General features: G+C 49.4%; 1 protein-coding gene across 27 annotated transcripts in view; it reads left to right on the top strand.

Moving 5' to 3' along the window:
* MACF1 (microtubule actin crosslinking factor 1) overlaps positions 1-26,063 on the top strand; it is a 223,520-nt gene that overhangs the window by 170,658 nt on the left and 26,799 nt on the right. For 12 of the 27 annotated variants that reach the window (XM_039327822.1, XM_039327820.1, XM_039327811.1 and 9 more), the window contains 16 exons: positions 10,920-11,081; positions 11,772-11,942; positions 12,643-12,809; positions 14,391-14,550; positions 17,487-17,813; positions 18,798-18,882; positions 19,164-19,405; positions 19,674-19,880; positions 20,721-20,840; positions 21,134-21,241; positions 21,360-21,578; positions 22,387-22,590; positions 23,544-23,552; positions 24,730-24,961; positions 25,119-25,345; positions 25,869-25,991. In XM_039327822.1, coding sequence (XP_039183756.1) covers positions 10,920-11,081; positions 11,772-11,942; positions 12,643-12,809; positions 14,391-14,550; positions 17,487-17,813; positions 18,798-18,882; positions 19,164-19,405; positions 19,674-19,880; positions 20,721-20,840; positions 21,134-21,241; positions 21,360-21,578; positions 22,387-22,590; positions 23,544-23,552; positions 24,730-24,961; positions 25,119-25,345; positions 25,869-25,991 — 2,763 coding nt within the window. The remainder of the gene's footprint in view (positions 1-10,919; positions 11,082-11,771; positions 11,943-12,642; positions 12,810-14,390; positions 14,551-17,486; positions 17,814-18,797; positions 18,883-19,163; positions 19,406-19,673; positions 19,881-20,720; positions 20,841-21,133; positions 21,242-21,359; positions 21,579-22,386; positions 22,591-23,543; positions 23,553-24,729; positions 24,962-25,118; positions 25,346-25,868; positions 25,992-26,063) is intronic. The other 15 variants (XM_039327991.1, XM_039327817.1, XM_039327856.1 and 12 more) reach the window with 3 other exon arrangements.

Raw genomic sequence — 26,063 nt, 5'->3', positions numbered from 1 at the left:
CTTTGTGTGCAGGTGTTTCTTTTGAAGTGCAGAATAAGGGTGCTGATAGTTGGTATGAGCAGAACATCTTCCCCAGTTATTTAACGTCAAGACATCCATGAATTAGGACATGCTAGGATGCTGTATCTCAGAGAAGGGAGATCTGCTCAGTTTCTCAAGAGGAGGATGCTTTCCACAAAAAGTTACTTTTCTTAAGAACTGAATTTTGTTTAATCTCCTAATTAACAGGCTCCTATAGGATTTACCCCTACATCTTCTGTATTCTTTCTTAGGACAATGGCCAACCTCTCCAGCCTGGCTTAGAGTTAAAGTAACTTCTCTCAACCCAGCATATCTCACAGGTTGATCATTGCAGGGAATATGTGGACAATTCCTACATCTCCTGCCTTGAGCTCCTGGAGGAAAAGGGGGATATAAATCTAGCCAGTAATAGCAGTGTAACAACAAAGCAAAATTACTCTTTCGCATGCTGGCTTTTTCAGAAGCTGTTGAATCTGTACTTTTGATCAGTGCACAGTGCTAAAGGGATGAGGACTGCTCTCCTGGATGGGGAGAGGCCCTCTCTTTGCCTCCTCTAAGAATTGAGATTTGCAGTCAGATATCCTGACACACACACTTTTGATTGTGTCTTATCAGGGTTGCAACCAGTTGTTTCACTGGCTCTTGTAAGCCATCTCTGCCAGGCTTCCTGTTGTCATACAAAAGGGGTGGGGGCTTTGAGGCCCCTTGACTTGCTACTGCCACAACTCATGGGAAATGCATCCAACCAGCCTCTTCAGCCAGCTGGGGAAAGCTCAGTCTTGCAATAAAAGTGTCTCGGAATAAAACTTTCCTACCATACCTTAAAGGGTGTGATGTTAAAAAATATCCCAAACTCCTAGGTGCCAGATTTAAAATATTAGGCATGGGGATGGAATGGAAAACCGTTAACCCTTTTTTTGGATACCAGCATATTGTGTCATTTGGAGGTGCCTGGAATTTTTTCCAAAGCCAGTGAAGAAAAATGGCTTTGAATGCAGGCCAAATCCAAGCAAATGTTTCAGTCTCAGAATTTGGGAGGTGAAGGTGCCGCCTGACAGACCAATTGGTCCCAATTTTGTTAAATTCATATTGTTCTGGTTTCAGAGCAAACTGAGAAATGGAGCTTTTTTTTTTTTTTTTAAGAAAGGAATGTGCTGGCACTCCTTTTGCTGGCATGTAACCTGGTGAGGAAATAGCAAAAGAATTCCTGGCTGCAAACAGAACATGTTGGTCTTTATTGGGGAGGGGGGAGGAGCATGTACGGAATTCCTCAGTTTTTTTCCTACAGGAAAACTGCGGAATGTTCAAACAAGCCCGCGCAATTTGAATATATGTTGGCTGCTTCTGAAACTGTTGGGAGAGACTCTCGCTGCAGCTGCACCCAACTCCTCTCTTGTACAACTGTCGGTTGCTGGCCTGGGAGCCAAGCCAGGAAGAGCGGGGTGGGGGTGGGGGTGTCTTGGAAAGTGCGTGCCAGGCAAAGGCAGGAGGGTAGAGAGGGTGTGAAGATGGGAGCACCAGCTGTCCTGGGGAAAACGTTGGCCCTGCGGATGGCGTGCTTGGAGGCGCTGGGGTCTTTATGCCCAGGCTGCTCCCAGCGGATAATCTGGATCGCTTCCATTTGGCCAAAGGGCCCTTCATTCTGAATAGGGTGCTCCATGTCTCAAAGACAATTCTCCTATTGCCAAGCTACTTGCCTTGCAACAGAAATTGTCCCCCTGACACCAGCTGGAGTAACTTGGCAGCAACTGCTCTCTGGGTTACATGAGCACCCTGTGATTTGTCTAGCTTAGGTTGCATGGAGGAGGGGCCGCATTCAGACCTCCTGTGATTCTGTTCAGCAGAATCTGCCATGGGGGCTTCCAGCAGGTTATGCCATCGGCCATCCGCTCACTGGTAACAAGACAGGGACACCTGCAGTGGAGAGGAGCTGCTTCAGCTTTCCTGGAGAGGATTTCCTCATGCTCTGTTAAGTCTACTCCTCCTGAAAGGCAGTTAGCAGATTATGTCATTGCTAAGAGTCACTTCTGACTCTTGGATGGATGATTTTTCTCCAGGAGATGCAAGCCTGGTTCTTCCTATGGGGCACCCATTGCCGCTATAATTGAGTCCAGCTACCTTGTTGCTGGTTGTTCTGTTTCCTTCCACTTTCCCAGCACTGGAGGCTTCTCCAGAGAGTTGGGTCTTTGCAAAAGAGGGCAAAGAAGGATAATTTGAGGCTGGTTATTGGTGCCTTGAGTGGAACTCCAGGCTGATTTGTTGGATGATCCATTGATTTTTGCTTGGCTGTCCTCAGCATTGTCAGGTGTCTTCTCCAACCCAATTTGTTCAAAAGTGCCAGTGCTCTTTCTGTGCTGTTTCTTGGGGCCAGAAAGGCAGCTTGTTAGCCGCTGATCTTCATTTTTCACCGGTGATTTTCACCGGTGAGCATTGACTGGAGAGGCTGGCAAAGCACAAATAAAGTGTTTGTGCTCAGCAGCAGCTTCTTGTGGCTTTCGCCATCCGTGGATGGACTTCGGCAGTGAGGCTCCAGGCGAGTCTCTTGTGTCTGGCAGCTGTGGCACCTCCAGCTTTGGGCACTGCGCTTCATGCCAGGACATCCCAAATGTGGACTCTGCAGCATTTCCTCTCCATTCACTCGTCTGCGGTCCTCTTTCATACAACCTTTCATCACTTGCTGCTTGCTGCTTTTCTAAACAAGACGGAAGCAAAGCTCGGGCCGGTTTTAATCTACCTTTGAGGCGGTTGTGTAGTCTAGATTCAGATCCAGAGAAAGGCCCTTTGCGTGGTACTGGTAGCTGCTGAACTCTCCTTATTCCCTGCCTTCCGAGCCCCACCTGGATGCCAAGTGCCTCTTCCGAGCCTCACTGCGGAGGTGCCTGGGGAACGGGGAGCAAGAGGCACCTCAGACCCACATGGAAAGTTTTCCCGGGTTGGAATGCCGACCCACCCAAGCACATAAGCCCTGCACAATTTTTCAAATAGGTGGGGGAGGGGAGAAGTGTGCATGGTTAATTTGTCAGCCCTACACAGGAGTCTTTGAGCTTCAGAAAACACGAATGTAGATATTTATTTATTCATTCATCAAATGTATATACGGCTGCCCTCTCCGGGAGAAAGGCTATCCTTGGTGTGGAAACTTGCACTCTGCATGTGCTCTAAATCGCCACTTGCTTTTTCTATGGACACCGTTCCAATGCCCACGTCAGCTGCCCCAGCCGGTGCGGGCGATTTCTGTGGATGTTCCGAGGGATGGGGCGCCCCCCCCCCACTCGGCGAAAGGGCCGGAGGGCAGCGGGGCCTCCGCCCGGGCGAGGGGCGGCCTTCCTTCCACCGGCCCGGAGCGGCCGGCGGGTCCAGGCGGGTTCCGAGGCTCAGCCGGCCGCTCCGCCCCTCCCTCCGCGCATCTGCCCGCCTTGCTCCCCTCGCCCGGCGCGGCCCTGCCCGTCGGGTTGGCAGCAGCGACCGCTGCCTCGCCGGAGCTCCGCGGTCTGGCATCCGCCCGCCGAGCCGAGTTTGCGAGGGCGGACCGACCGCTGCTCGGAGTCGCCCGGCAAGCCCGCCCCTGCGAGGGCGAGGAGGCGGAGGCGGAGGCGGAGCGGCTTGCCAGCCTGCCGCTACCGCCCCCTCCGCATCCATCCATCCATCCACCCACCCCAACCGGCCTCGCCGCGCAGCCTTTTGTTCCCCCGGCAAGAAGTTTGGGCGCGGGCGGGCCGCGACAGCTGCGGCCGGGCGGGGAAGGGGAGGCGGCCGGGGCGGGAGCCGCTTGACCGGCGGTCCCGGCTGAGCTCGGCGCGGACCGCTGCCCGGGCGCCGCCGCCGCCGCCGCCGCCAGCGCGGCGCACAAAAGGCTCCAAGTAACTTCCCGGCGGGCGGCGCGCGGCGCGGCTCCCCTGCGCGGCCGGCCATGGGAGGCATCGCGCGCAGCCCGTCCGGAAGGGCGCCCGACGCCGGGGCCCCGCGCCCGCCCCCCGCGCCCGCCCCTCGCCCGCCGCCAGCCGGGAGAGGCGGAGGCGGCCCGTGAAGAGGCGCGACCCTCCGGCGGCTGCGCAGGCAAGGAGCGCCCGCCGCCCGCCCGATTTCGCCCGGCATGAGGACCGAGCCGCGGCTGGACCGCCAGGCAGCTCCGCCGCCGTCCAGCCCGGCCATCCGAGCCGCCGCCCCCGCCTCGGCGGCCGAGGCGCAGCACCGGCCGCTGCTTTGCCGGCGCCTCTGCCGAGCGGAGCCCTGCGGGCCGGGGCAGCGAAGCCTCGGAGAGGCCGGCCTTTGTTCCGCGAGCAGCGAGCGCAACGCGGGCGCCGTCGGGGACGCGACGGGCCCTCCTCGCCGGCGGGCGCTAACGGCCGGGGCCGCCGGCCAAGGACGCCCTGGGCCCTCCTCGGGAAAGGCGGTGGAATGTGCCGCCCTCGGCCTGGCTTCGGCGTTTCCCGACGGAAGTCGCTGCCTCTTCCGAACGCGGATTGCTCTAACGTGGAATATAAATCGTGGCCTTCCAGTTCTTTGGGGATTTTAAGGAATACAACTTTCTAATGCTTGCTGTGGATTTATAAAAACAGAGCAGACGGTGGGGGTTGTGTTGTTCCTTTGTGCTGCTTCTGCTCCCCATCTGTGCTGAGATTTTGCCCTTTTAAAGGATGGGCAAGCCATTAAGCAGACCTGACTGTTTAAGGCAGAGTCCCGCTTGTTTGGGGAAAGGAGAGGATGAAGACGGCTACATAGAAGACTGTTACGTTCCTCAGCGGTCCATCTACGACACCATGAGAATAAACGAGCAGATCGACCAGGGGGCCAAGCTGAATCAACCATCAAAGAGCACACTAGAGAAAGGAGACGGTAGTACCATTTCTAGCAACGGGACTTTAGGGGCCCCCGGTGCTCTGGAATTAAAAGTACAAGAGAGCAAAAAGTTAGACGAAAGAGTCATTTTCGATGCTTTGAAACTCAGCAGCGATGTCCCCAAGTCAGCCCTGGCACCCCCAAGACGACGGCCCAACTTGGAGAAAAAGGAGAATATCAATAGGCGCTCCTGGAAATCATTTATGCCACCCAATTTCCCTGAGTTTGCTGAGAGAATTGAAGCCTCCTTGAGCGAAGTCTCTGAAACGGCTGCTTCTGACCCCTCCTTGCAAGAGAAGGCCAGGCCTCTCACTGTGACTGAAAGCTGCAGCCCCTCAGAGCACAGGGAATCCCTGTCAGAGCCACTGACCCTGGAGCACGTGCCCAAGTCCTCTGGGGTGCGCGACGTTCAGGAGGTGAGGCCACCAAGGGAAGCCTTACGTGAGTTTTCTCAGGAGGAGTGTCAGCCCCTTCTGGAACCAGAGGAGATGGTGGTGGATTTAACTGGGGGAAGGCAGAAGGGCCATCGTCTTGTGAGCGCAACATGGCCCAGGGTAGTGAAAACCTCCCCCAAAGCCCCAGGCCTCAGAGCGGGCCATGACACCTTGGAGGCAGACGATTCTGAGTGTGTGATAGAAACTGTGCCCCTGTCCCCCTGCCTGAGTGAAGAGCTCCTAGATCCAGGGATGGGCGCTCTCCTCACCCCTGGTCTCCGGGAGAAGACGGAATCCGAACTGAGATTTGAGGAGGACGAGCGATTGATCATGATGGAAGCGGAGGAGTGGGAGGAAGGCTCTCTGTCAGAAAAGGGGAAGGCTGCTGAGGAAACAAAGGGCTGTTCCACAGGTATTTCTGAAGAAAGGGGACAATTATGCCTTCCATTCATGACAGTTGAGGAAGCAGTAAAGAGGGTTGCTGGAGACCAAGGAACCTATAACCACCCATTGCACCAGCAAGAACTCTGGGATGACTCAGAACCTCAGGCTGCGAGCTCTGCTCTGGTTCCCCAGGAAACACATCAAGACTTAAACCCTCTTCTTGGAGAGGGTGATGGGGCTTGCAGTGCTGAAGCTGTAACAATCCAAGTGGAAGGATTTGCCTCTGGTTCGGAAGCCTGCTTTGCTCCTCCTGCCGCAGAGCAATTTTCTGACACGGACTCCGTGCAGATGTTCCTTGAACTAGAAAGGCTTTGCATGAATGAGGAAGAGAAAGACGGGGAAGCTCCAACGGAATCTGAGGTGCAAAATGTTAAGTTTTCTTCAGAAGGGCTGGACCCGTGGGAGAATTTGGACTTGCCTTCTGAGACTGTGGCAGAACCTTCGCAACACTTGGTTCACCATGAAATCAGTGTGGCGGACTCAGCCATGGTGTCTGATCTAGAGGATTTTGATGCCACATTTGGTTCTCAAGTAGCAAGTGCAACAGAGCCGACACTGTCAGAATCTTTTTCTGAACAGGACACTTTTGGTGACTCAGAGAAAGGGATGCTTTCCAATCCTGCAGTTGCAAAAGATGTTGAATCCCAGTATGGTTGCCATCATTCATCTTCCGTTACTCTGGTGGAAGAGAATGGAGCAGAACTGCTAATGACTGATGAACTGGCAAAAAGTCATAAGGCCAAAGGCCAGTTGGACTTGGTATTGAGAGAACCTGTGGTTTCAGTTCATGTGCCTTGCTGCAGAGCACAACCCCCCTGCATTTGTGTAGCCGAGGAGGAAATGCCTCCTCTGTTCAGTAGGACAGAGAGGACATCCCTGAACCATGATGAATTTGTTACAGTTGCTGAAGACCTGGATTCTCAGCAAGAATTGGATTTGATCGAAGGGGTGGGGAGCCTTGAGGAACAGGAGCTGTTTGCTTCTTATGAGCTAAATCCTTCAGAAAAGATGATGGACTTTTCAAATTGGGATGTCCCTGAGTTGGGCTCTGAGGATGAAGTTGTAGAGCTAGACAAAGAGAACATTGTATTTGCAACCCACCCAGAGGAAACAGAAGGGATGGGGAATTTTTGGGCACCTTTACCAAGTGATTCTGAAGTGATACAGGGTTTTAAGGAGTCCAAAAGACACACAAGGTCTTCAGACAACCAGAAGTATATTGACAGTAGCAGTAGGTGCCAGCTTGAGCATTTGACATGGCCAGTAGACACTACAGAAATGGTAATAAGCACTACTTTTTTTCAAGAGGAGGAGCCAAAAATGGCTGAGCAGGTAACAGTCGGTACAGCAGTGGAGAGAGACTTTATGGAGCCTGGGATCCTGGAGTTGCTTTTTGGGCAGAGTGGGAGTAGTGAGGTAACAGAGGAAGGGGAAAGTGATGCCAAGTTTGTAGATGCAGACTCCCGCCCATCAGTTCCTGTGGATTGCTCATGGGATGCACAAGGTAGCGTTGAAGATTTTGCTTGCAGGCCTGAAGAGGAAGCTACTTCTTCGAGTCCTTTGCCTGGGGATGAGGATATTGATGTCCTTCCAGATCCCGTAGAGGAGCTTGCCAGCACCATAAAGGATCCCTGCATCACTAATGCAAAAGACATCACCTTGTCATCCTTGTCAGGTTCACTCACTTCAGTCCTAGATCTGGATCTATCTGTTGAAGATGCTACAAGTTTAATTGGTGATGGAAATGACTCCGAAACAGCCTTGTGGGTGTGCAACATCCAGGAGCTGATACCAATATTACAAACTGCAGAAGAGATCTCCTCTCTCCCGATGCAACTCTGCCCCTTTCAGTGTCCAGGCAAAGAGGGGCTGCCTATTCAGGAAGAGTGGACCATGATACCCAGTTCCTCAGAGGAATCTATTCAGGTGATCCAAGGGATGGATGAGAGTATTTTGCCACTTAATTTAAGTCTGGAAGCTGCAGAGCATCCTTTGCAGTGGGAAAGTAGCCTTCTAATCCTGGCGTTTGAAGCTTCAAGGGATGGACCATCCAGCCCAGCTCAGTTGCCTGCCTCTGAAGCTGAAGAGAGGGAGACCTATGCTAGGTCAGGCAGGGAGGCGCTTTCTTTCTTCTCCACTGCTGCTGGAACCAGTGAATTGGTTCCAGATAATGAGGTATTTGTTTCCTAGTTACTCGTACTATCTAATATTAAATCACTTTATTTGGAGTTGAGGAGGAGTTAATCCATAGTTAATTGACTGACTGATAACATTTATGATGGACAAAAGAATGTATTTAACTCCTCTATCCTATTACAGTATAGCTGAAGATCTTTGGAATGGCAGTTGAGTTCTGTAGTCATACTGAATGGCCTTCGCAGTTGAGTGGCTTGAGGTTTCCATAAAATACTTGGAGCGAACCGTGCATTTTCTGCAGAACACTTGTGAGGGAGCATGCATAACTGCAGAGGTAGTAACTGAAAGAACGGGTTGCTAAGAGCAAAATGATGTAAGGCAAATTAAGCTTTGGCTCAGAAGTCTACTTTAAATAACAAAGGCACCCCCCCCACACCACTCATGGAAAAGAAGAGAAGTAAATGGAAATGTTTCCTTAAATCTTTTAAAATCTCCCTCTCTGTATCATAACAACTGGGGACAGGAATGACTTTTATGTAAAGTCTATTTGTATCAATATTTCTTCTACAAAACAGCTTCTTTTCCTGTGGATACTGACTTTGATTGTTACCAACCAAACTAAGCTAGTTTTGTAACCATTGTGTTGGTTTTTTTCTTATATTGAAGCTGACTTGGATGCAGTTTCACACACTTCAAATGGTTGTGGATTTCCAAAAACAAAAAAGTAAAAGCAGCCAGAAGTTTGAGAAACTATTTTGAAATCTAAATGAGGAGAATGGTCTCCCCAACTCTGGGCTGAGATGGACTGAGTTTGTGTCTGCTACAGCATCCTGCAGCCACAGTGTTCAATTCCAGCCTGCAGTTAGGAAACAGGAGGAGCTGCAGGCCAGACCAGAGAATGTGAATTATTAGCCAGATTCTTTCCCCTTCCCTTGTTCAAAGGGGAAAGAAGGAGAGGGTAATTGGGCACAAAAAAAAACTTTGTCTCCCAGTGTTCCAAATTGGGAGGTATCTTTGCACAAGAGGCAGACAATTTGGAAGCTTGTGAAAAATGTTCCCTGTTGACGTGGCTGATCTGGTGTTTCTGCCAAGAGGGACAAGAAGCCCCCAGTCAGAGGAGGAAGCAGTATGGAGGGGAGCAGATTTAATTCAAGGTCATTATATGTTTCCCTTGTTCCCCTCTCCTTTTATTTCCAGCCTTTGAAAGCAAGGGAGCTTTTTTGTGGTTGCCACAGTCATCTCAGTTATACTCAGAGATAATAATTTGCCTGATTCCAACTCACCTGAATAAGATTTGAATTTGGGTCCTGCACATGAAAATGAAGCAAGATGATCAGACTCTGCACTGCTTCAACATCCCCTGCCAAGTCTGAGGTCTGTGTCGACACATGGCCTCCTGTGGAAAGATACCTTGACCCGTCCATTACCCACCCTCCCATTACTCACACTGTTTAGTTCTCAGCCTCTGCCTTCTTCTGTTTGTCTGTATCAAAGACAAGATTGAAACTGCGTTTCAGGCTGAAGGTGGTGATCCAACGCTCTGGAATTTTCTGTGCATTCTCTATTTGAAGCACCAAGCTGTGCTTCCAAGTATTTTTTGTTGGGGCGGTTGTTAAATTTGATTTGCTTGTTTAAACTTCCCCGCTGAACCTGCCTGCTTTGCAGATGTTGCCATCCATATCCAGCAGCTGTTCCTGGTTTCAACTGGGGGTTGGGCTGGGTGTGATGTGTGTGTTCTGCTTGCCCCAAGTGAAAAGCTTCAAAGTCCTTTCTTGTTTAAAAATAAGTTTGCATTTCAGATTATCCCAGAGGATGTAGGAAGGACTGGTGCATTTGGCTTACCAGTCTGGGGCTCTTGCAGGCAACTAATTAATGTAATATTAGACATTCTATAGCAGTGGTTCTCAACCTGTGGGTCGGGACCCCATTTGGGGTCGAACGACCATTTCATAGGGGTCGCCAAACCACGCTGTCCACCATTTTTTTCCCTTTTTCCTAGCTGTCCTACTCCCTCTTATTGGTGGCCACACCTACTTGGGGGTCACCACAACATGGGGAACTGTATTATGGGGTCACGGCATTAGAAAGGTTGAGAACCACTGTTCTATAGTAAGCTTTTTGCATAGAAGAGGCTGGGAAGCTGTCTGCTCTTGCATTGTCATCAACTCTGCTAGCTGCAGGATAGCTCATGGCTCTGGACAGCATCTTCATTTAATATCTTGGCATGTTCCCATTTCTGGAGACAAATTGCTGATTGTGATAAGCCAGGGCTAATTCCTTTTCTTCTCCATGGAGAGCCCTGGAAGCGTCCAGTTGCTCACTAGGTCTGCAGCAAAACTTGGTCCTTTACATGGACCACTTGGATATCATATTGTTTCAAAGCAGCTGCTAAGCATTTAGCTGACTGGAAGGCTTAAACTCCTCCTCATTCTGATTCTTTATTTGCTTAGGGCTATTTGGGAGCAGAGAAATCTCTGTTCTGCCTCTGAGCAACAACCCTGCTTTTGATCAGAAGCAGGACTGCAACTCAGCAATAGGCCTTTGGTCACAGAACATCCTGGCTTCAGCCCCCAATAGAGTGTTAAATTGTGTCTGAATCCCAGAGGAGACCTCCAGTCCTTGTTGGCCTTGAAAGACCAGAGAGACCACTGGCCTTGGGGTGTTTCAGACAATCTTGCGAGATTTCACCCTCTTTCTCCAGGCCAGTGTTTCTCAACTAAGCAACTTCCAGAATTCCCCAGTCAGCCATTTTGGCTGGAAAATTCTGGGAGTTAGTCAATCAATCAATCAGAATAGAGCTGGAACGGATTGTGGAGGTCTTCTAGTCCAACCCACTGCTCAAGCAGGAGACTCTACACGATTTCAGACAAATGGCTGTCCAGTCTCTTCTTAAAAACCTCCAGTGATGAAGCACCCACAGGCTGATTAAGGATGAAATTAGCAGCCAGAGAAAGTGCACCTTAGCCCGAGTCCTTAATCGTGTACAGTTTTTGCAAAGATTTATCATGGGATTCATTTGCCTTCTTCCCTCTCCCATCTTCTCAGCAATTCCAGAAGGAGCAAGTTGACCCTCTTCAGTTAAAGCTGCAGCAAGTCAACAGGCTTGGACAAGGGCTGGTCCAGAGTGCGGGGAAGAACTGTGATGTCCAGGGCTTGGAGCATGATATGGAGGAGATCCACACCCGGTGGAACACCCTCAACAAAAAGGTAAGTGTTGCCTGGGCCCTTTCTCGCATGACCGGGATGGGACCCTGAGGCTCAGACTCACCTCCAGATGCTACGGGCTCCCTGATGGAAAAGGGGCTGGGCTCCGTTGGGAAACAGCCTGCGGATGGTCCGCGGGGATGGGACAGAGCTGCTTGCCGAGCAGCACCTACCAAGGGTCCTCGTCTGCAAAGTCTCTGGCTCTCTCTGGGCCATGATCTTTTGGTGCTCGAGGTGTCCATCTGCAGACAGAGGAGGCCCTCTGGGTTGGGAGCGCCTGGCTATAAATGCCAATAAATCCTTAGTAACAGCTGAGAACTGAGCCCACATGTCTCTGCTGAGAATCCACTGAGAAACCCACCACCAATTGTAGGTTTTTTTTCCTCTTGCTTCATTTTTACTTTATTTTTATTGTACTTGTTTGCAATTCTAGTCAGTGACCATAATAAACGTATCCATTCATTTCTCTGCTTGGCTGCATCCCTGCTCTGGCCACTGGTCCTACTGGAAATCAGGGGACTAGCAAATATCTCTCCCCCACCCTCCAACAGACTCCGGGGGAGCAATTCTCCTGTTTTACAAGGGGAACGTGAGGATGAAGCTAGTTTAAAGAGCTGCTTTTGGCTGAAAGAGGCTCTGTCTAGCAAGGGCAGCCACTCCAGTGATGGGCGTGCATGTTTTGTCAAAACGCAGGTGGCCCAGAGGATTGCCCAACTGCAGGAAGCCTTGCTCCACTGTGGGAAGTTCCAGGATGCCCTGGAGCCTTTGCTCAGCTGGCTGGCTGACACTGAGGAGCTCATCTCCAACCAGAAGCCACCATCGACAGAATACAAAGTGGTGAAGGCTCAGATCCAGGAGCAGAAGGTGAGCAGAAATGGGGGGGGGAACGGGCTGGCCCTGCCGGCCCTAAGCACCATTGGTCAGCCCACTAGCCCCAGTGAGCAAGGATCCTCCTCATGCTCCCTGCTTGCTATGCGTTCCTCTTCCCTGTGCTGAAGGAGTGGGAGGAGGGAGGGACGGAAGAAGAGCAGGTGAGAGATGCCAACTTTGCACGTCTCAAAGCTTTGCATATCAAAGCTGCAAGTCAGGCAGTGGACAGACCCTCAGCATGGGAGGCCGCCAGGTGAAGGACAAACACAACACAACTTCCACTAGGAGCAGTGATTTTGGGGCATGCAAAAGATAGCTTTGTGGGGGTGAGAATGGAGACTTCAGAACAGATGGGCAGCAGCTGGGGAGCAGATCTGAAGCAATGCAACTACTGATATAGTGGTAGGAGGGGGATGTGAGTTTAGTCATTGGCATTCCACATTTCCTGTAGCTGGGAGATTTGGCAAAAGGTGAAATCCTGCAAAAAAAATGGGTGTAGTATAATATTTATTTGATCAGTAACAAGCAGAATTTAAAAATATACAATATGTAAATAAAGTGGATGAGATAAAATACCAACATAGCAAGGAGCCCCTATAATAAAAGTATAACATAAGCTACTGTGATGATAAGTTCATTAGTTGTGCAGATGGAAGAAATTGGTAAATGCTCCTTCTCTTGACCTTCTGCAAAGTTGCTGCAACGTCTCCTGGACGATCGGAAAGCTACTGTTGAGATGATCCAAGCAGAGGGTGGCAGAATTGCCCGGTCAGCTGAGCCAGCAGACAGGGAGAAAATCACCGGCCAGTTGAACAGCCTCGGAAGCCACTGGGCCAGCCTCCTCAGCAAAGCTTCAGCCAGGTAAGCCAAGATTGGAAACGCGGGACACCGTCAGTTGCTCCTTGTTCTACCGTCATCCTATGCAGCACGCACGGATTTTATTTTTCTCCTGCGGTCTCTGCTATTTTGTTAGTGCAAGACCTCTGCACAACTCTAGGTGAATTTGCAAGGATGCTTTTAATTCTGATGTTCAGCAAAATCTCCTTGGATTTCTTGGTCACACTTCTTCCCCCCCTGTGAAATGTTGCAGCTGAGTATAGCAAGTGAGATCGAAACCTGCTTTTTTATAACAGTTATTCTAGTTTACTTCGATGAGACCGTGAGAAGAACCCCTCAGTGGATCTTGACCTGCGGGGACATCTTTCATGCCACTCAGAATTTGCCATCTTGCTTTGCGTCTATTTTGCTTGGCATTGAGGGCAAAAGCTTTGCCCTGAATAGTACGTTATATCAAACATAAACAAAACACTTCCTTGCTTGTTATGTGAAACCAGGTCAGGGAGATTCACCTAGAAAGAAAAGGTTGAAGGATGCCCATTCCTTTTAGAGAACCCCCACCTTTCTTTTCTCCCTTCCCAGAAAGGGAGATGAAAAGCTCCCACTGCAGCTCGGGTGTGTAGAATCCAGAGGACTTACCCCCTCCAAGGACTCCAGAGATCCACTCTGTGCAATATCTGCAGAAAGGGACCTTCCACAGAGCCTGCCAACTGTGTCCCCTGCTAGCATTTCCTACCAAGGTTTAAGCCATATGCAGTATAAGGAGTTAGGTGTGTCTTTCTGTTTAGTTCACCCAACAGGCTTGACTTGACTTTTGCATAATGTTTCTGTGCTACTGTCACAAGCAAACAGCCTGACATCAGACACGTTAGTTACTAAAACAACAGACAGGTGTAGATTGTTGCTTCCAACTGAAAAGGACAATCTCTTTGCTTGATGTTGTGTGGAGGTGCAAGAAACAGCACCTTGATTTTGCTATGAATAGGCCTGGCATTTCTTAGCAGCCGCTGGCTTCTTTAGCTTTTCTACAATAATCCAGTTCATTCTTGGAAATATATTTTTGCATTTTCTTGCTTAGCCACCCAACCAAGGGGCCTGATAGTACTGACCTATAAAATGATCACACGAGGGTGGGTATGACATAGTTGGCATTTTCAACATACTAACAAGAAAAAAGCCAAGAAAACTGTAGGTCCACTAAAGAAGAAGATAGCAAGGAAGTAACAAGCAATAGGGAGAAAGCAGAGCTGCTTAACTCATTCTTTGCATCAGTCTTCACACAAAAAGAAATTAAAGCACAACATACCCCCCCCAAAATACTGCAAAAGACAAAAATTAAAATAAACAAGAAAATGGTAATAGAGCACCTATCTGACCTTGACAAATATAAATCACCGGGACCGACAGATTACATCCCGGAGTTCTGAAGGAGCTGGCAGATGTTATCTCAGAACCATTGCACCATATCTTTCAAAAAGCTGTAATGGGGCATAACGGAATATGTGGAGCAGCTGTAATTGTTCACAGCTCTCAGTGAGCCTCACCAGGAATCTTCCATTGTTTCACAGAGGTTGATTTCTGCATGGTTTTGCTTCCTTTTCGCAGGCAAAGTCAGCTGGAGGAGGTCCTGGTTTTGGCCAAACAGTTCCATGAGACATCAGAGCCCATCTCTGAGTGGTTGTCGGCGACTGACAAGAAACTGGCCAATTCTGAGCCCCTTGGGACTCAGACTGCCAAAATCCAGCAGCAGATTGTGCGGCACAAGGTGGGCAAGTGGTTGCCAAGCAGTTTGGAAAGGGGTGGAAGGGCAGCAGGCACAGGTTCTGTTGCTGCGAAGGTTCCAGGGCAGCTTTTCTTCAAGCGTGTTCTGTAGAATCCTGACGTTCTGTGGGCATTCATAGAAATATTGCCTGTAGGCCTGTCCTGCCATCATGTAATCTGAGCAAGATTTCACTGGAGTGATTTGATCCATCTCTCTCAACTGTGGCTGGGGCTTCCCAGAGAAGTCACAGCATCTTCATTTAATCCATGTCACCTTTTCCACAGTGCCACCAAATGGTAGTGGCTCCCATTTGGTCAACAGATGCATGGTCGGGAGGGGTCACTGAAGAGTGCCACCAAAGCCCTCAGGAGAATCATGGGGATGGGGGGCAATACAGTAATTCCCCTAGGTAGCTGTTTCATTTTCCAGGCATGTGTGTCCCATTCACAGTGCCCATCAGCCCTTGCATATCTGGGCCAGTCCCTCTGGGCAGTGACAAGCCCAGCACATCTGTATCCAAGTGGCAAGATCTGTGCTTGGGCCAGCACTTTGCCTGGGCTGGCTTCTTGACAAAGGTCATGGAGTGTTGGATTTGCTGGACCTGTTGCTCTGGGTGGTGGTGTTCCTTTTGGCTTCAGCTTGAAGGAAAACCTCAGGTGCCCACCACACTCCCTTGTCCAGGTATGTTGTCCTCTGGCCACAGCCTCAGGAGCTCCACTTTTTTTCTTCTTTCCTAAGGAACAGTTATAAATGTTTCCATACAGTGAGGGAAATAATTATTTGATCCCCTGCTGATTTTGTACGTTTGCCCACTGACAAAGAAATGATCAGTCTATAATTTTAATGGTAGGTTTATTTTAACAATGAGAGAGAGAGTAACAACAAAAAAATCCAGAAAAACGCATTTCAAAAAAGTTATGCATTGATTTACATTTTAATGAGTGAAATAAGTATTTGATCCCCTATCAATAAGCAAGATTTTTGCCTCCCAGGTGTCTTTTATACAGGTAACAAACTAAGATTAGGAGCACTCTCTTAAAGGGAGTGTCCAAATCAATCAGATTCCAAACTCTCCACCATGGTCAAGACCAAAGAGCTGTCTAAGGATGTCAGGGACAAAATTGTAGACCCACACAAGGCTGGAATGGGCTACAAGACTATCGTCAAGCAGCTTGGTGAGAAGGTGACAACAGTTGTGCGATTATACGCAAATGAAAGAAACACAAAATAACTGTCAATCTCCCTCGGTCTGGGGCTCCATGCAAGGTCTCACCTCGTGGAGTTTCAGTGATCATGAGAATGGTGAGGAATCAGCCCAGAACTACATGGGAGGATCTTGTCAAGATCTCAAGGCACCTGGGACCATAGTCATCAAGAAAACAATTGGTAACACACTACGCCGTGAAGGACTGAAATCCCGCATGCCTGCAAGGTCCCCTTGTTCAAGAAAGCACGTGTACAGGCCCGTCTGAAATTTGCCAATGAATATCTGAATGATTCAGAGGAGAACTGAGTGAAAGTGTTGTTGTCTGATGAGACCAAAATCAAGCTCTTTGGCATCAACTCAACTCACCGTGTTTGGAGGAGGAGGAATGCTGCATATGACCCCAAGAACACCATCCCCACCGTCAAACATGGAGGTGGAAACATTATGCTTTGGGGGTGTTTTTCTGCTAAGAGGACAGGACAACTTCACTGCATCAAAGGGAGGATGGACGTGGCCTTGTACCATCAAAATGTGGATGAGAACCTCCTTCCCTCAGCCAGGGCATTGAAAATGGGTCGTGGTTGGGTATTCCAGCATGGCAATGACCCAAACACACGGCCAAGGCAACAAAAGAGTGGCTCAGGAAGAAGCACATTAAGGTCCTGGGGCGGCCTAGCCAGTCTCCAGATCTTAGCCCCATAGAAAATCTGTGGAGGCTGCCAAACATCAGCCTCAAAATCTTAATGATTTAGAGAGGATCTGCAAAGAATGAGAGAAAACCCTCCCGAGATGTGTGCAAAGCTGGTGGCCAACTACAAGAAACGTCTCTGTGATTGCCAGCAAGGGTTTTGCCACCAAGTACTAAGACATGTTTTGCGAAGGGGTCAAATACTTATTTCACTCATTAAAATGCAAATCAATTTATAACTTTTTTGAACTGCATTTTTGTGGATGTTTTTGTTGTTATTCTGTCTCTCATTGTTAAAATAAACAATTATAGGGTGATCATTTCTTTGTCAATGGACAAACGTACAAAATCAGCAGGGGATCAAGTAATTTTTCCCCTCACTGTAGAAACGTGCCTATTGTCTAGTATGGAAATGTTGAGGAACTCAGGGAGCATCATGATTCTTAGCATCCTGTAAATGGCCATGTGACTATCAAACAGATCTCAGAGCGTCATTGGGGAAGACTGGCAGATGCCCAGAATGGAAATTTGCAGAGGAGTCTGACATATGCATCCAGTGGAAGGGAGTGTTAGAAGTCAGCCTGATCCAGGCATAATGCGAAGCCATAACATGATTGATTCAGTGAATGATTGATTGAGTAACCAGGTTAGCACGGCCTCACCCATTATTTCTTAGCATTAAATACACGCTGAGCTGCGGTAGCTTAGTCAAACCATGGTTTAGAATGCTGAATTACTACCATTTGCAAAACAAGCTAGTAATCATGTTTGAGCAGTTAAAAAAGTTGCAGTATATTCTGTCTCAATATTTATATAGATACAGGAAAAATAAAATTCATCTTTTTTTTGTTTTTGTTATAGTTGTTTATTTGAAACTGTTAATTTAGTAAATGGTATTTTTGCATTTACACAATTTTCAGTCATATTCACCGTTCAGTTGTGTTTTAATTTTCCCCCTTTGTGTATTCCATTTTCAACCATATATTTCTGTTTGCTTGTTTTTTCCCTCTTTTGTTCTTTCCCTTAAACCTCCTGGATTTCCAGGCACTAGAGGAGGAGATAGACAATCAGGCCACGGCGGTGACTCAGGTGGTCAGCATTGGCCACTCCCTGGCCTTGCTAAGCTGCCGTGCTGAGCAGGCCTCCCTGGCCGAGAAGCTCGACCTGCTTGAGTCCCGCTACGCTGAGGTTTCTGACCGATGCAGCCGGAAGGCTGCCCTCCTCGATCAGGCTTTGTCCAATGCCCGGCTCTTTGGGGAGGACGAAGTGGAGGTGCTCAACTGGTTGGCTGAGGCTGAGGACAAGCTCAGCTTGGTGTCCATCAAGGATTACAAACGAGAGGTCCTGCAGCAGCAACATTCTGGGCAGCTGGTATTGATTCATTTTTCCCATCTTTCATTATCATGTTTATTTCGCTTCCCTGTTCCTGCTGATTTGAACCATTTCATTTTGATCTTCACCAAATCCAAGCCTAAGGATGGAAGGCGAGAGTCCCTCCCGGGACAGCATTCTTGCAAAGGAGGGGCGCTGCTCAGTGGGTCAGCCAGTGTGTTGCGTGGACGGTTGGGTTCTGGCCTCTCCATTTAAAGAAAAACGATGCAGCGGTGGGAGGGAAATATTATTTTTCTCCCTGTGGAGAACCTCTAAGCTGATCCTTCTCATGCGCCTTCATCTCCCCGCCCAGCCTCTTGCTGAAGAACAGTTTTAGACCTATGGCAACTCTCATCCTTTGCAGCCATTCGTTTCTGCAGGGAAGTGAAAGGGGGGGGGTTGACATCTGGCCCTGATGACCGTTGCCTTGAGGGAGGACCAGAAAAGAAGCTGGAAGATAATGGCGGTCCCTGGGGAACCACCTTCTGTACATTACAGGGGTAAGGTGTACTGTGAGGATAGGTGCCCCCTACTGAATTCAGGTGGATTTGTTACCTAGAACAGCAATAAGCCACAGAGTGGTTCTGTTAGCAGGCTGGATAGCGGAAGGATCCAACAGGCTTTCCTTCTGAAGCTCTGGCCTTCATTGGGGGCAGGAGGGGTCCAGGTGTTCCCTTCTGCCCTACGTAAGCCTTCAGTCTTGAGCTGTTCTCTGAAGACCCCCCTGTTTGGCATAGGCAGCGGGCATCTTTCTTTGTTGCCCCGCACATGCACGGTAGACACTAGTCTCTTGGGCAGACTTCATCTGTGTGCTGATTCAGTTTGCTTGCTCTGGTGGGAGTTGTCTGGCTTTATGTATTAAAGGAACAGTCTGTAAAGATAACAGAGCAAACCCCCAAATCACATGCTTTGGTCTTTCACAAAGCCCTCAGGTCTTTTCCAGGGAAGTTTCTGAGTCTGGGCTTTTTTCCCTCCCCCACGTAGGCTTTGAATGATGAGATTGTGAACCGCAAGAAGCATGTTGACCAGGCCATCAAGAACGGGCAGGCCCTCCTGAAACAAACTACAGGTAGGAGAGGAAAAGATGCCAGGCAATGGCTGTCCCTGCCTTGCCTGCGCCAGTCCACACCTGCACCCAGTTCTTCTGCCCAGAGATTCCACAACTGGGACTGTGCAGAACACATGTGCCCACAGAGAAATATGCAAAATACAGAAACCAAGTCCAGAATTTTGTATTGGTGGGATGGTCAATGAGTCAGGCTTTGTATGGCCAGCTTGAGGGCACCCTACTATACCCTGGATCCACATTAGATGACTTCTTCAAGCCAAACACTTGGTGATCTTCTGCAGGGGAAGAAGTGCTACTTATCCAAGAGAAATTGGATGGCATCAAGACCCGCTACTCGGATATCACCGCTGCCAGCTCAAAGGCTCTCCGTACGCTGGAGCAGGCACGGCAGCTGGCCACCAAGTTCCAGTCAACACACGAAGAGCTGACGGGCTGGATGGGTCAGGTGGAAGAAGAGCTGATGTCTGGGGGAGGACATTCCCCCACCGGCGAGCAGATCCCTCAATTCCAGCAAAGGCAGAAGGTAAGGGGCTTTCCAGGGAAGCCAGGTTGCAGGCCTGATCAGAGGTGACCCTCCTCTTCCTGCCACAAATAGTATACAGGGATTTTCCTCCTGACCGTAAGAAGTTGGCAGCTTCCCTCGTTCTCAGCAGGAAGAGTGGTCACCACAGTGCCTCTCCCCTTCCAAAGGCAGAAAGCAGAGCTCTCTCCTGAGGCAGCATTTGGTTATTTGCCTGGCCCAGCTTGATGGCACAGTCACAGAAAGTGGCCTTTTCCTCCCCCCCCCCCAGGAACTAAAGAATGAGGTGATGGAACATCAGATTATCCTGGACACAGTGAATGAAGTCAGCCATGCCCTCCTTGAACTGGTTCCTTGGAGAGCGCGTGAAGGACTCGATAAGCTGGTCTCGGACACCAACGAGCGGTATAAAGCAACCAGTGACACCATCAACCAGCGGGTGGCAGAGATAGATGCTGCCATCCAAAGGTCTCAGCAGGTAGGCTGGCAGTTCCTTGTATACCATTGGCAATGCAGACGTGGCTCTCTGGGGTGATGTGCCCAAGCATGAAATTTGTGCAGGTTGTTTTTCCCCATCACTTAAGCAGCCCTTAGAAATCCTGCATTCGGGGAGGTTTTTGTGGGTTGAGGGATAAAATGCATGGAGCAAAATAGTTGGAGCATTTGGGCCTCACACATTCTGGGGACAGTAGAGGAACTGCTGGAGAGAGGCAAATAGCTTCCAGTCTCCCAAAATAAAAGTTGGGTTTCTTGTAGACACACCATTCTGCAATTATGTGACTGCTCCCCACCCCTTGCTTTTTCCATTTTGCCCCAGGTCCTTTCCTTCCATGCAGCACCAGGCTGGAATTCACTTGCTCTTCTGCAGCACTGCCTTTACTACCTCCCTGTGCTCCAGATGTCAGGCCCAGAATATTTGAGAGGCCCCAAATGGGGAAGGTGTATGCAGAGAGAGAGGTACCCCCCCTGTACCTGTCAGCAGTTCCTTAAAAACTCCATGCCCTTTCCTGAGCTTGCAAGGAGCCAGGCAGCTCCAGGAATGCATGCTGGTATTCAGGAGACATTAAGGAGGCGGTGAAGGGCCCGTGGCCATTGCTGCCCCCTGAACTCAAAGAGGCATTTTCCTGAGCCCTGGGGGGCGTCTGGAAGGCCAAGAGAGGCATTACTCCTTTAAGGAGCTGCTGGCAGGTACCAGGAGGGTGCAGCGCTCAATCTGAAGCACAGTTTAGATCTTGTGCACTTTGTTGATGCTGCCCAATTGCCACCTTTTGCCAGCTAGTTTCCCCAGCTAACTTGGCTGTGCTTCCTTCTCTGACAGTACGAGCAGGCAGCCGATGCGGAACTAGCCTGGGTTGCTGAGACCAGGCGGAAGCTGTTGGCACTCGGTCCAATTAGACTGGAGCAGGACCAAACCACTGCCCAGCTACAGGTGCAGAAGGTACGCAACAGGGCAAAGATGGCAAAGATCTTGGAATAGCCAGATTGGAAGATGGAGCAGAGTTAGGCTGGCTGGGGAGAGCAAAGGGACGGGGGTGACTGGAGGAGATAGTCTGGATGAAGGAAAAGGGACAGCAGAGGTGGGTATTTCCCAGACGTCAAAGAAGAATTGTTGGGAGTTACAACCCTTGAGAGGTTGGGCCTCATTGTATGGAAAATACAATATATAAGGGAGACCAGTCATTGCTTGTGTTTTACAGTTCAGATCTGTTAGCGTTGTTTTCTTTCATGTAGGCTTTTTCCATCGACATCATTCGTCACAAAGATTCTGTGGATGAACTGCTCAACCAACGAACCGAGATTTTGGGAACTTGTGGAGAGGAGCAGAAAGTCATGCTGCAGGTAGACCTTGGGGCCTAGGAAACATTAAGGAAGGTTGGAGTCTAAGATAGTGTGGAAGCCCACTCTTTGGAGGATGAAGGCCCATTGGCCGGCCCCAAACTCTGCCCTTGTTCCACAGGAGAAGACCGAGTCTCGTCTGAAGCAGTACGATGAGACCAGCCACCTCCATTCGGAGCGCTATGCTCGCCTGGAACGGGCCCAGGTCCTGGTCAGCCAATTCTGGGAGACCTACGAAGAGCTGAGTCCTTGGCTTGAGGAGACCCAAGCGCTGATTGGGCAGCTGCCCCCTCCAGCAATTGACCATGAGCACCTCAAGCAGCAGCAAGAAGATATGAGGGTAACTGGGCCTAAGGGGGTGTCCGGGCACGTGCCTGCCGTTGGGAAATGCTGAGCTGAGTCTGCACGGCTTGAAAATGGAGCCCTGGTTACCTTGGTTTTAGTGGGACTGTGAAGCAACCCCCCTCCTGAGCAGGGAAAGCAGCTGCTGCTCCCTGTCTTTCAGCTGTTCTGCTGGGGGGAAAGCGACACCAGTATTTGCCCAAAAAGGCGGGTGGCAAGTCAACTGATATACGGAGGGCAATTGAAAGCAATCACCTGGAGAAGCAGGATGTTACCTGGGCAAATGGTGCCAGCTGGGTGGGAGAGAGGGGAGGGAAGCTTCCCTGGCTGATCTTAGGCTTGTTAAGAAGACAGATTTGTTCCTCATTGGGCCTGCTATAGGGTAGCAGCCTGGGGTTTCAGATCAGCTGGACATTGTGATGAACTTCAGCGTGGTCTGCCCTGATGTTAATACACTGCCTGAGCCAAACCCTGGCAGATTCAGCCAACTGAAGCTAAAACAAAACATGACTCGCACGGTACACAAATATAGATGTTGTGCTTAAAGATAGAATGGACTTCCAATTTTCTTGCTGAACTTGGTGTTCACAATAAACCACTGTGCTGGTTTGCTCAGTCATTCTTGACTGAGGTTGCTACAGTTTTTGAAACTCAAAGAAAATAATTTATATATATAGCAATGCTTTATTTCCAGAGCCAGGAGATATTTTAGGCTTTAAGTGCTGCTACCTGTTTTCTCTCATGCTCTTGGGGTCATTGCATCCCAAGCTTTGATTTTTCTATACTTGATATTTTTTTCTTTGTAGCAACTGAGGGAATCGATTGCTGAACACAAGCCCCACATTGACAAGCTGCTGAAAATTGGCCCTCAGCTGACGGAGCTGAACCCTGAGGAAGGGGCGATGGTGCAGGGGAAGTACCTTGCCGCAGAGGCCGCCTACTCCCGCATCAAGGAGGAGGTCCGCCAGCGGGCTCTGGCCCTCGATGAGGCCATCTCCCAGTCAACCCAGGTTTGGGAACAGGCCACTGGCTTTGGAGAGGGGCAGGATCTGACGGTAGGGGGAACGTGGGAGCTGCAGAAGGGGGCAGCCCACAATAGGGCTACACTGGCTGAAGATGCGGGGGGGGGGGCTGGCTCTTGGCCTTGGGTGGAGGGGCCAGGGGGCAGCCCCTCCCCGACCTTCTGCCAGAGTGGGTGCCTAGGGCTGGGGGGACCATTTTGTCACCCTCTACTGGGTAGCTCTTGCAGCCAAAGTGCCACAAGTGACCTCCATGCTTTGGAAGGCAAATGGGCAGAAAGGGAGGCCTCAGGCGGGGGGGGGGGGAGCAGCAAGCAGTCTGGTCCCAGTAGGAATCTCCCTGCCCCAGAAGGGCCTCTGGGCTTGGGGAGGAAGTTCCGGCTTCCTCCCTCGGAGCAGCTGGGTGTGGAAGAGCATTTGGCCCCCAAGGCCTTCCTGTGGACTACAAAGACCCTTCCCGCAGAACACAGAATTATAGGGCTGGAAGAGAACTTTCTCAGAGGTTTTGATGGAGGCAATTGGAAGTTTGCCAAAAAAATTCTATTCTGAATAGAAACAGAGATTTAGGGAGGTTTTTTGGTGTAGATATTTCTTATCAGATTTATTTGGTTTTGGTTTTGGCACAGCAGTGTTTTGGATATATGCAAGGAATCACATTTGTTGTTCCCTCGTGTCAACTTGTCTTGTGAGTTGATAATGCTGTTTGTTGGATTTTGTTCTGTGTCACATCTTTGAAAGTAGTTCTAGGACATATTTGTATATTATTTTAGTCATTTCTGCTCCTTTTAGTTTACCCTCACATTAATGCTGAGTTTTTCCTCCTCCATCCCATCTCATCACCCTCCCACTGTGGAATGTCTCCCCTCTTGTCTGTTTCGGTGCCCATTTACCGTCTTCCCTGCGTGCTCATCACCATTCATTGTTGTGTTGACTCCACCATGCAGATTGCAGAGGTAAGAATCCCCTCATCACGTGACAAACCTCCTGCCCTCTGGATTAGCCCCCCACCCAAAAGGAAATATTGGAAGGTGTTCCTGTTTTCCTCCTGAACGTCGTTTAGAATTCTATCCTGCCCACTTGAGGGTAGCCGAAATCCTCTCGCATCCAGGAATAGCGAACCTTCCGGGATGAATGTTGGGCTAGCGGTTTGCCTCACTAGGAGGCTCCTCTTCTGATGCTGCCCTGTCTTTGTGACCTCCCCCCCCAAGGAGAAAATGAGGAGGAGTCCCGGAGAAACTAAAAGTGGCCGGAGACAAAATGCTTGCACATCCCACTAGCGCTTCAGCTGAACTCAAGGCCAGGCTGCTTCCTTTCTCTGCCTTGAGGCCTCCCCTACTGAGAGCTCCCTAGAGAAGCCAGAGCTTGTCCTCCCTCTCATTCCCCCCCCCCTTTGCCATAATTCTGCCCAGCAACAGATTTGCTTAACAAGGGTTACTTTAAGTAAGCCATTCTTGGGGGCGGGGGGGGGGAGAAGGCCCAAGTGTTGGCTCCCAGACTCCCATAGCTGCTCCCTGTTCTAGGGTGGGGGCCTTGGAATTAGGCAGGTGGCAGGAACAATTTGTAATGTGGCTTCAGAGGGGCAGATGCCCCTTCACACATGAACTTGAATGCCAGTTGATGCTCCTCATAGAAAGGAAATAGATTTTATTATAAAAAGACCCAAGCAAAGGCACACATACTGCATCCAAAACTTAAAAGACTTCGGTATTACTGATATATGTCTTCGCTGGGCTTTAGTTCTCATTTTAATTCTCTAACGTGAATCCATAATACATTTAGGCCTTGAAGAATAGGACAGCGGTTTTACCCATTCCTTCACAAATTCCTAGCAGATCATAAAGTGTGTCGGGGGGGGGGGACAAAGAGAATGGACAATAGACCATTCTTGGCATAACCAATGCCATGAAATATTTGACTCCAGAATTTGTTTAGACACACAACCAGTTTTGCAAAAATTTCTTTCTTGGAATTAATTGTTCCCCAAAACATCTGACATTCCAGAAGAATTTGCAAACATTGTACATAGAGAAGAGCATGTTGACTAAGAAAAATCAGTCAAAGCAGCAAAGATGTAAATGTACCATTTGCCACAGCCAGTGGAACCTCACTATGGTCATTCCTTCCCTTCAGTTCCATGATAAGATAGAGCCGATGCTGGAGACGCTAGAGAACCTCTCCTCCCGCCTGCGCATGCCTCCCTTGATCCCAGCTGAGGTGGAAAAAATCCGCGAGTGCATTGGTGACAATAAAAATGCCACCCTGGAGCTGGAGAAGCTGCAGCCATCCTTCGAAGGACTGAAACGCCGGGGAGAAGAGCTGATTGGACGATCCCAAGGAGCAGACAGGGACTTGGCAGCCAAAAGTAAGGCACTGGAACTGCTTGGAATCCAGGACGTGCACATGATCTCTCTTTCTTGGTGTGGCATGACATGCAGAGAACCACAGGTTTCCTAGCACAGCATGTAGGATTTTTCCCTATGGGTTTGTCTGGGGGTTTAATCCTCCTTGCTCTGTTTCAGACATCCAGGATAAGTTAGATCAGATGGTATTTTTCTGGGAAGACATCAAAGCTCGGGCTGAGGAGCGTGAGATCAAGTTCCTTGATGTTCTGGAGCTGGCGGAAAAGTTCTGGTATGACATGGCTGCCCTCCTAACCACTATCCGGGATACGCAAGACATTGTCCATGACCTGGAAAGTCCTGGAATTGATCCATCAATCATCAAACAGCAGATTGAAGCAGCTGAGGTAGGAAGACAGAAGCATTTCATCCTTTCCCACATTATGCATAACTTGAGTCCTTCAAGCGAGCTGTGATGGCCAACCGAGGGAAATTTGGATTTACAGAAGGTTTAAGAAGGGATGCCTCTTAATTCCCGTTTCCTATTCAGAACAATCACTGGAACAGTGTTTGTTGGAGAGAAAACCATTGTTCTAGTTAGCTTCCTGTTTCAACAGGCTGTGAACTTTTTTCTAAGAATAAACCTTAGAACGTTTAATCCATATAATAGGTTTAAAATAGCGACCCACAGAGAGAAAATGACTTGCTGAAAAACCTGAAAATATCCCATTCTTTGATGTATTTACCCATTTTTGTGCTACCTTGTATTTTTTTTTCCTATAGCAAAGGCATAGATTGCTCTACAAGCATCACACTCTAGAATAAACTCTGATTGTAGACACAATTTCAGAAACACAGTTGCTGATAGATATGTGTGGATGGCTCTGGTAGGCGAATTTTGCCCATCTGTTTTTTGATCCTCCCCTGTAGACCATCAAGGAGGAGACTGACAGTTTGCATGAAGAACTGGAATTCATCCGAATCCTTGGAGCCGATCTGATTTTCGCCTGTGGGGAGACGGAAAAGCCAGAAGTTAAGAAAAGCATTGATGAGGTAGGTGACAGTCATTTCAGATGATTTGGACTGAAGTGTTTTGATGGGACAGTGGGAGGCCAAACGGGTATC

Source organism: Crotalus tigris, unplaced genomic scaffold (assembly GCF_016545835.1).
Source record: "Crotalus tigris isolate CLP2741 ecotype Arizona unplaced genomic scaffold, ASM1654583v1 scf7180000017614.5298720, whole genome shotgun sequence".
Taxonomy (NCBI): Eukaryota; Metazoa; Chordata; class Lepidosauria; order Squamata; family Viperidae; genus Crotalus; species Crotalus tigris.
Note: the sequence above shows the minus strand (reverse complement) of the source record. Positions and strands in the feature narration are given on the sequence as shown.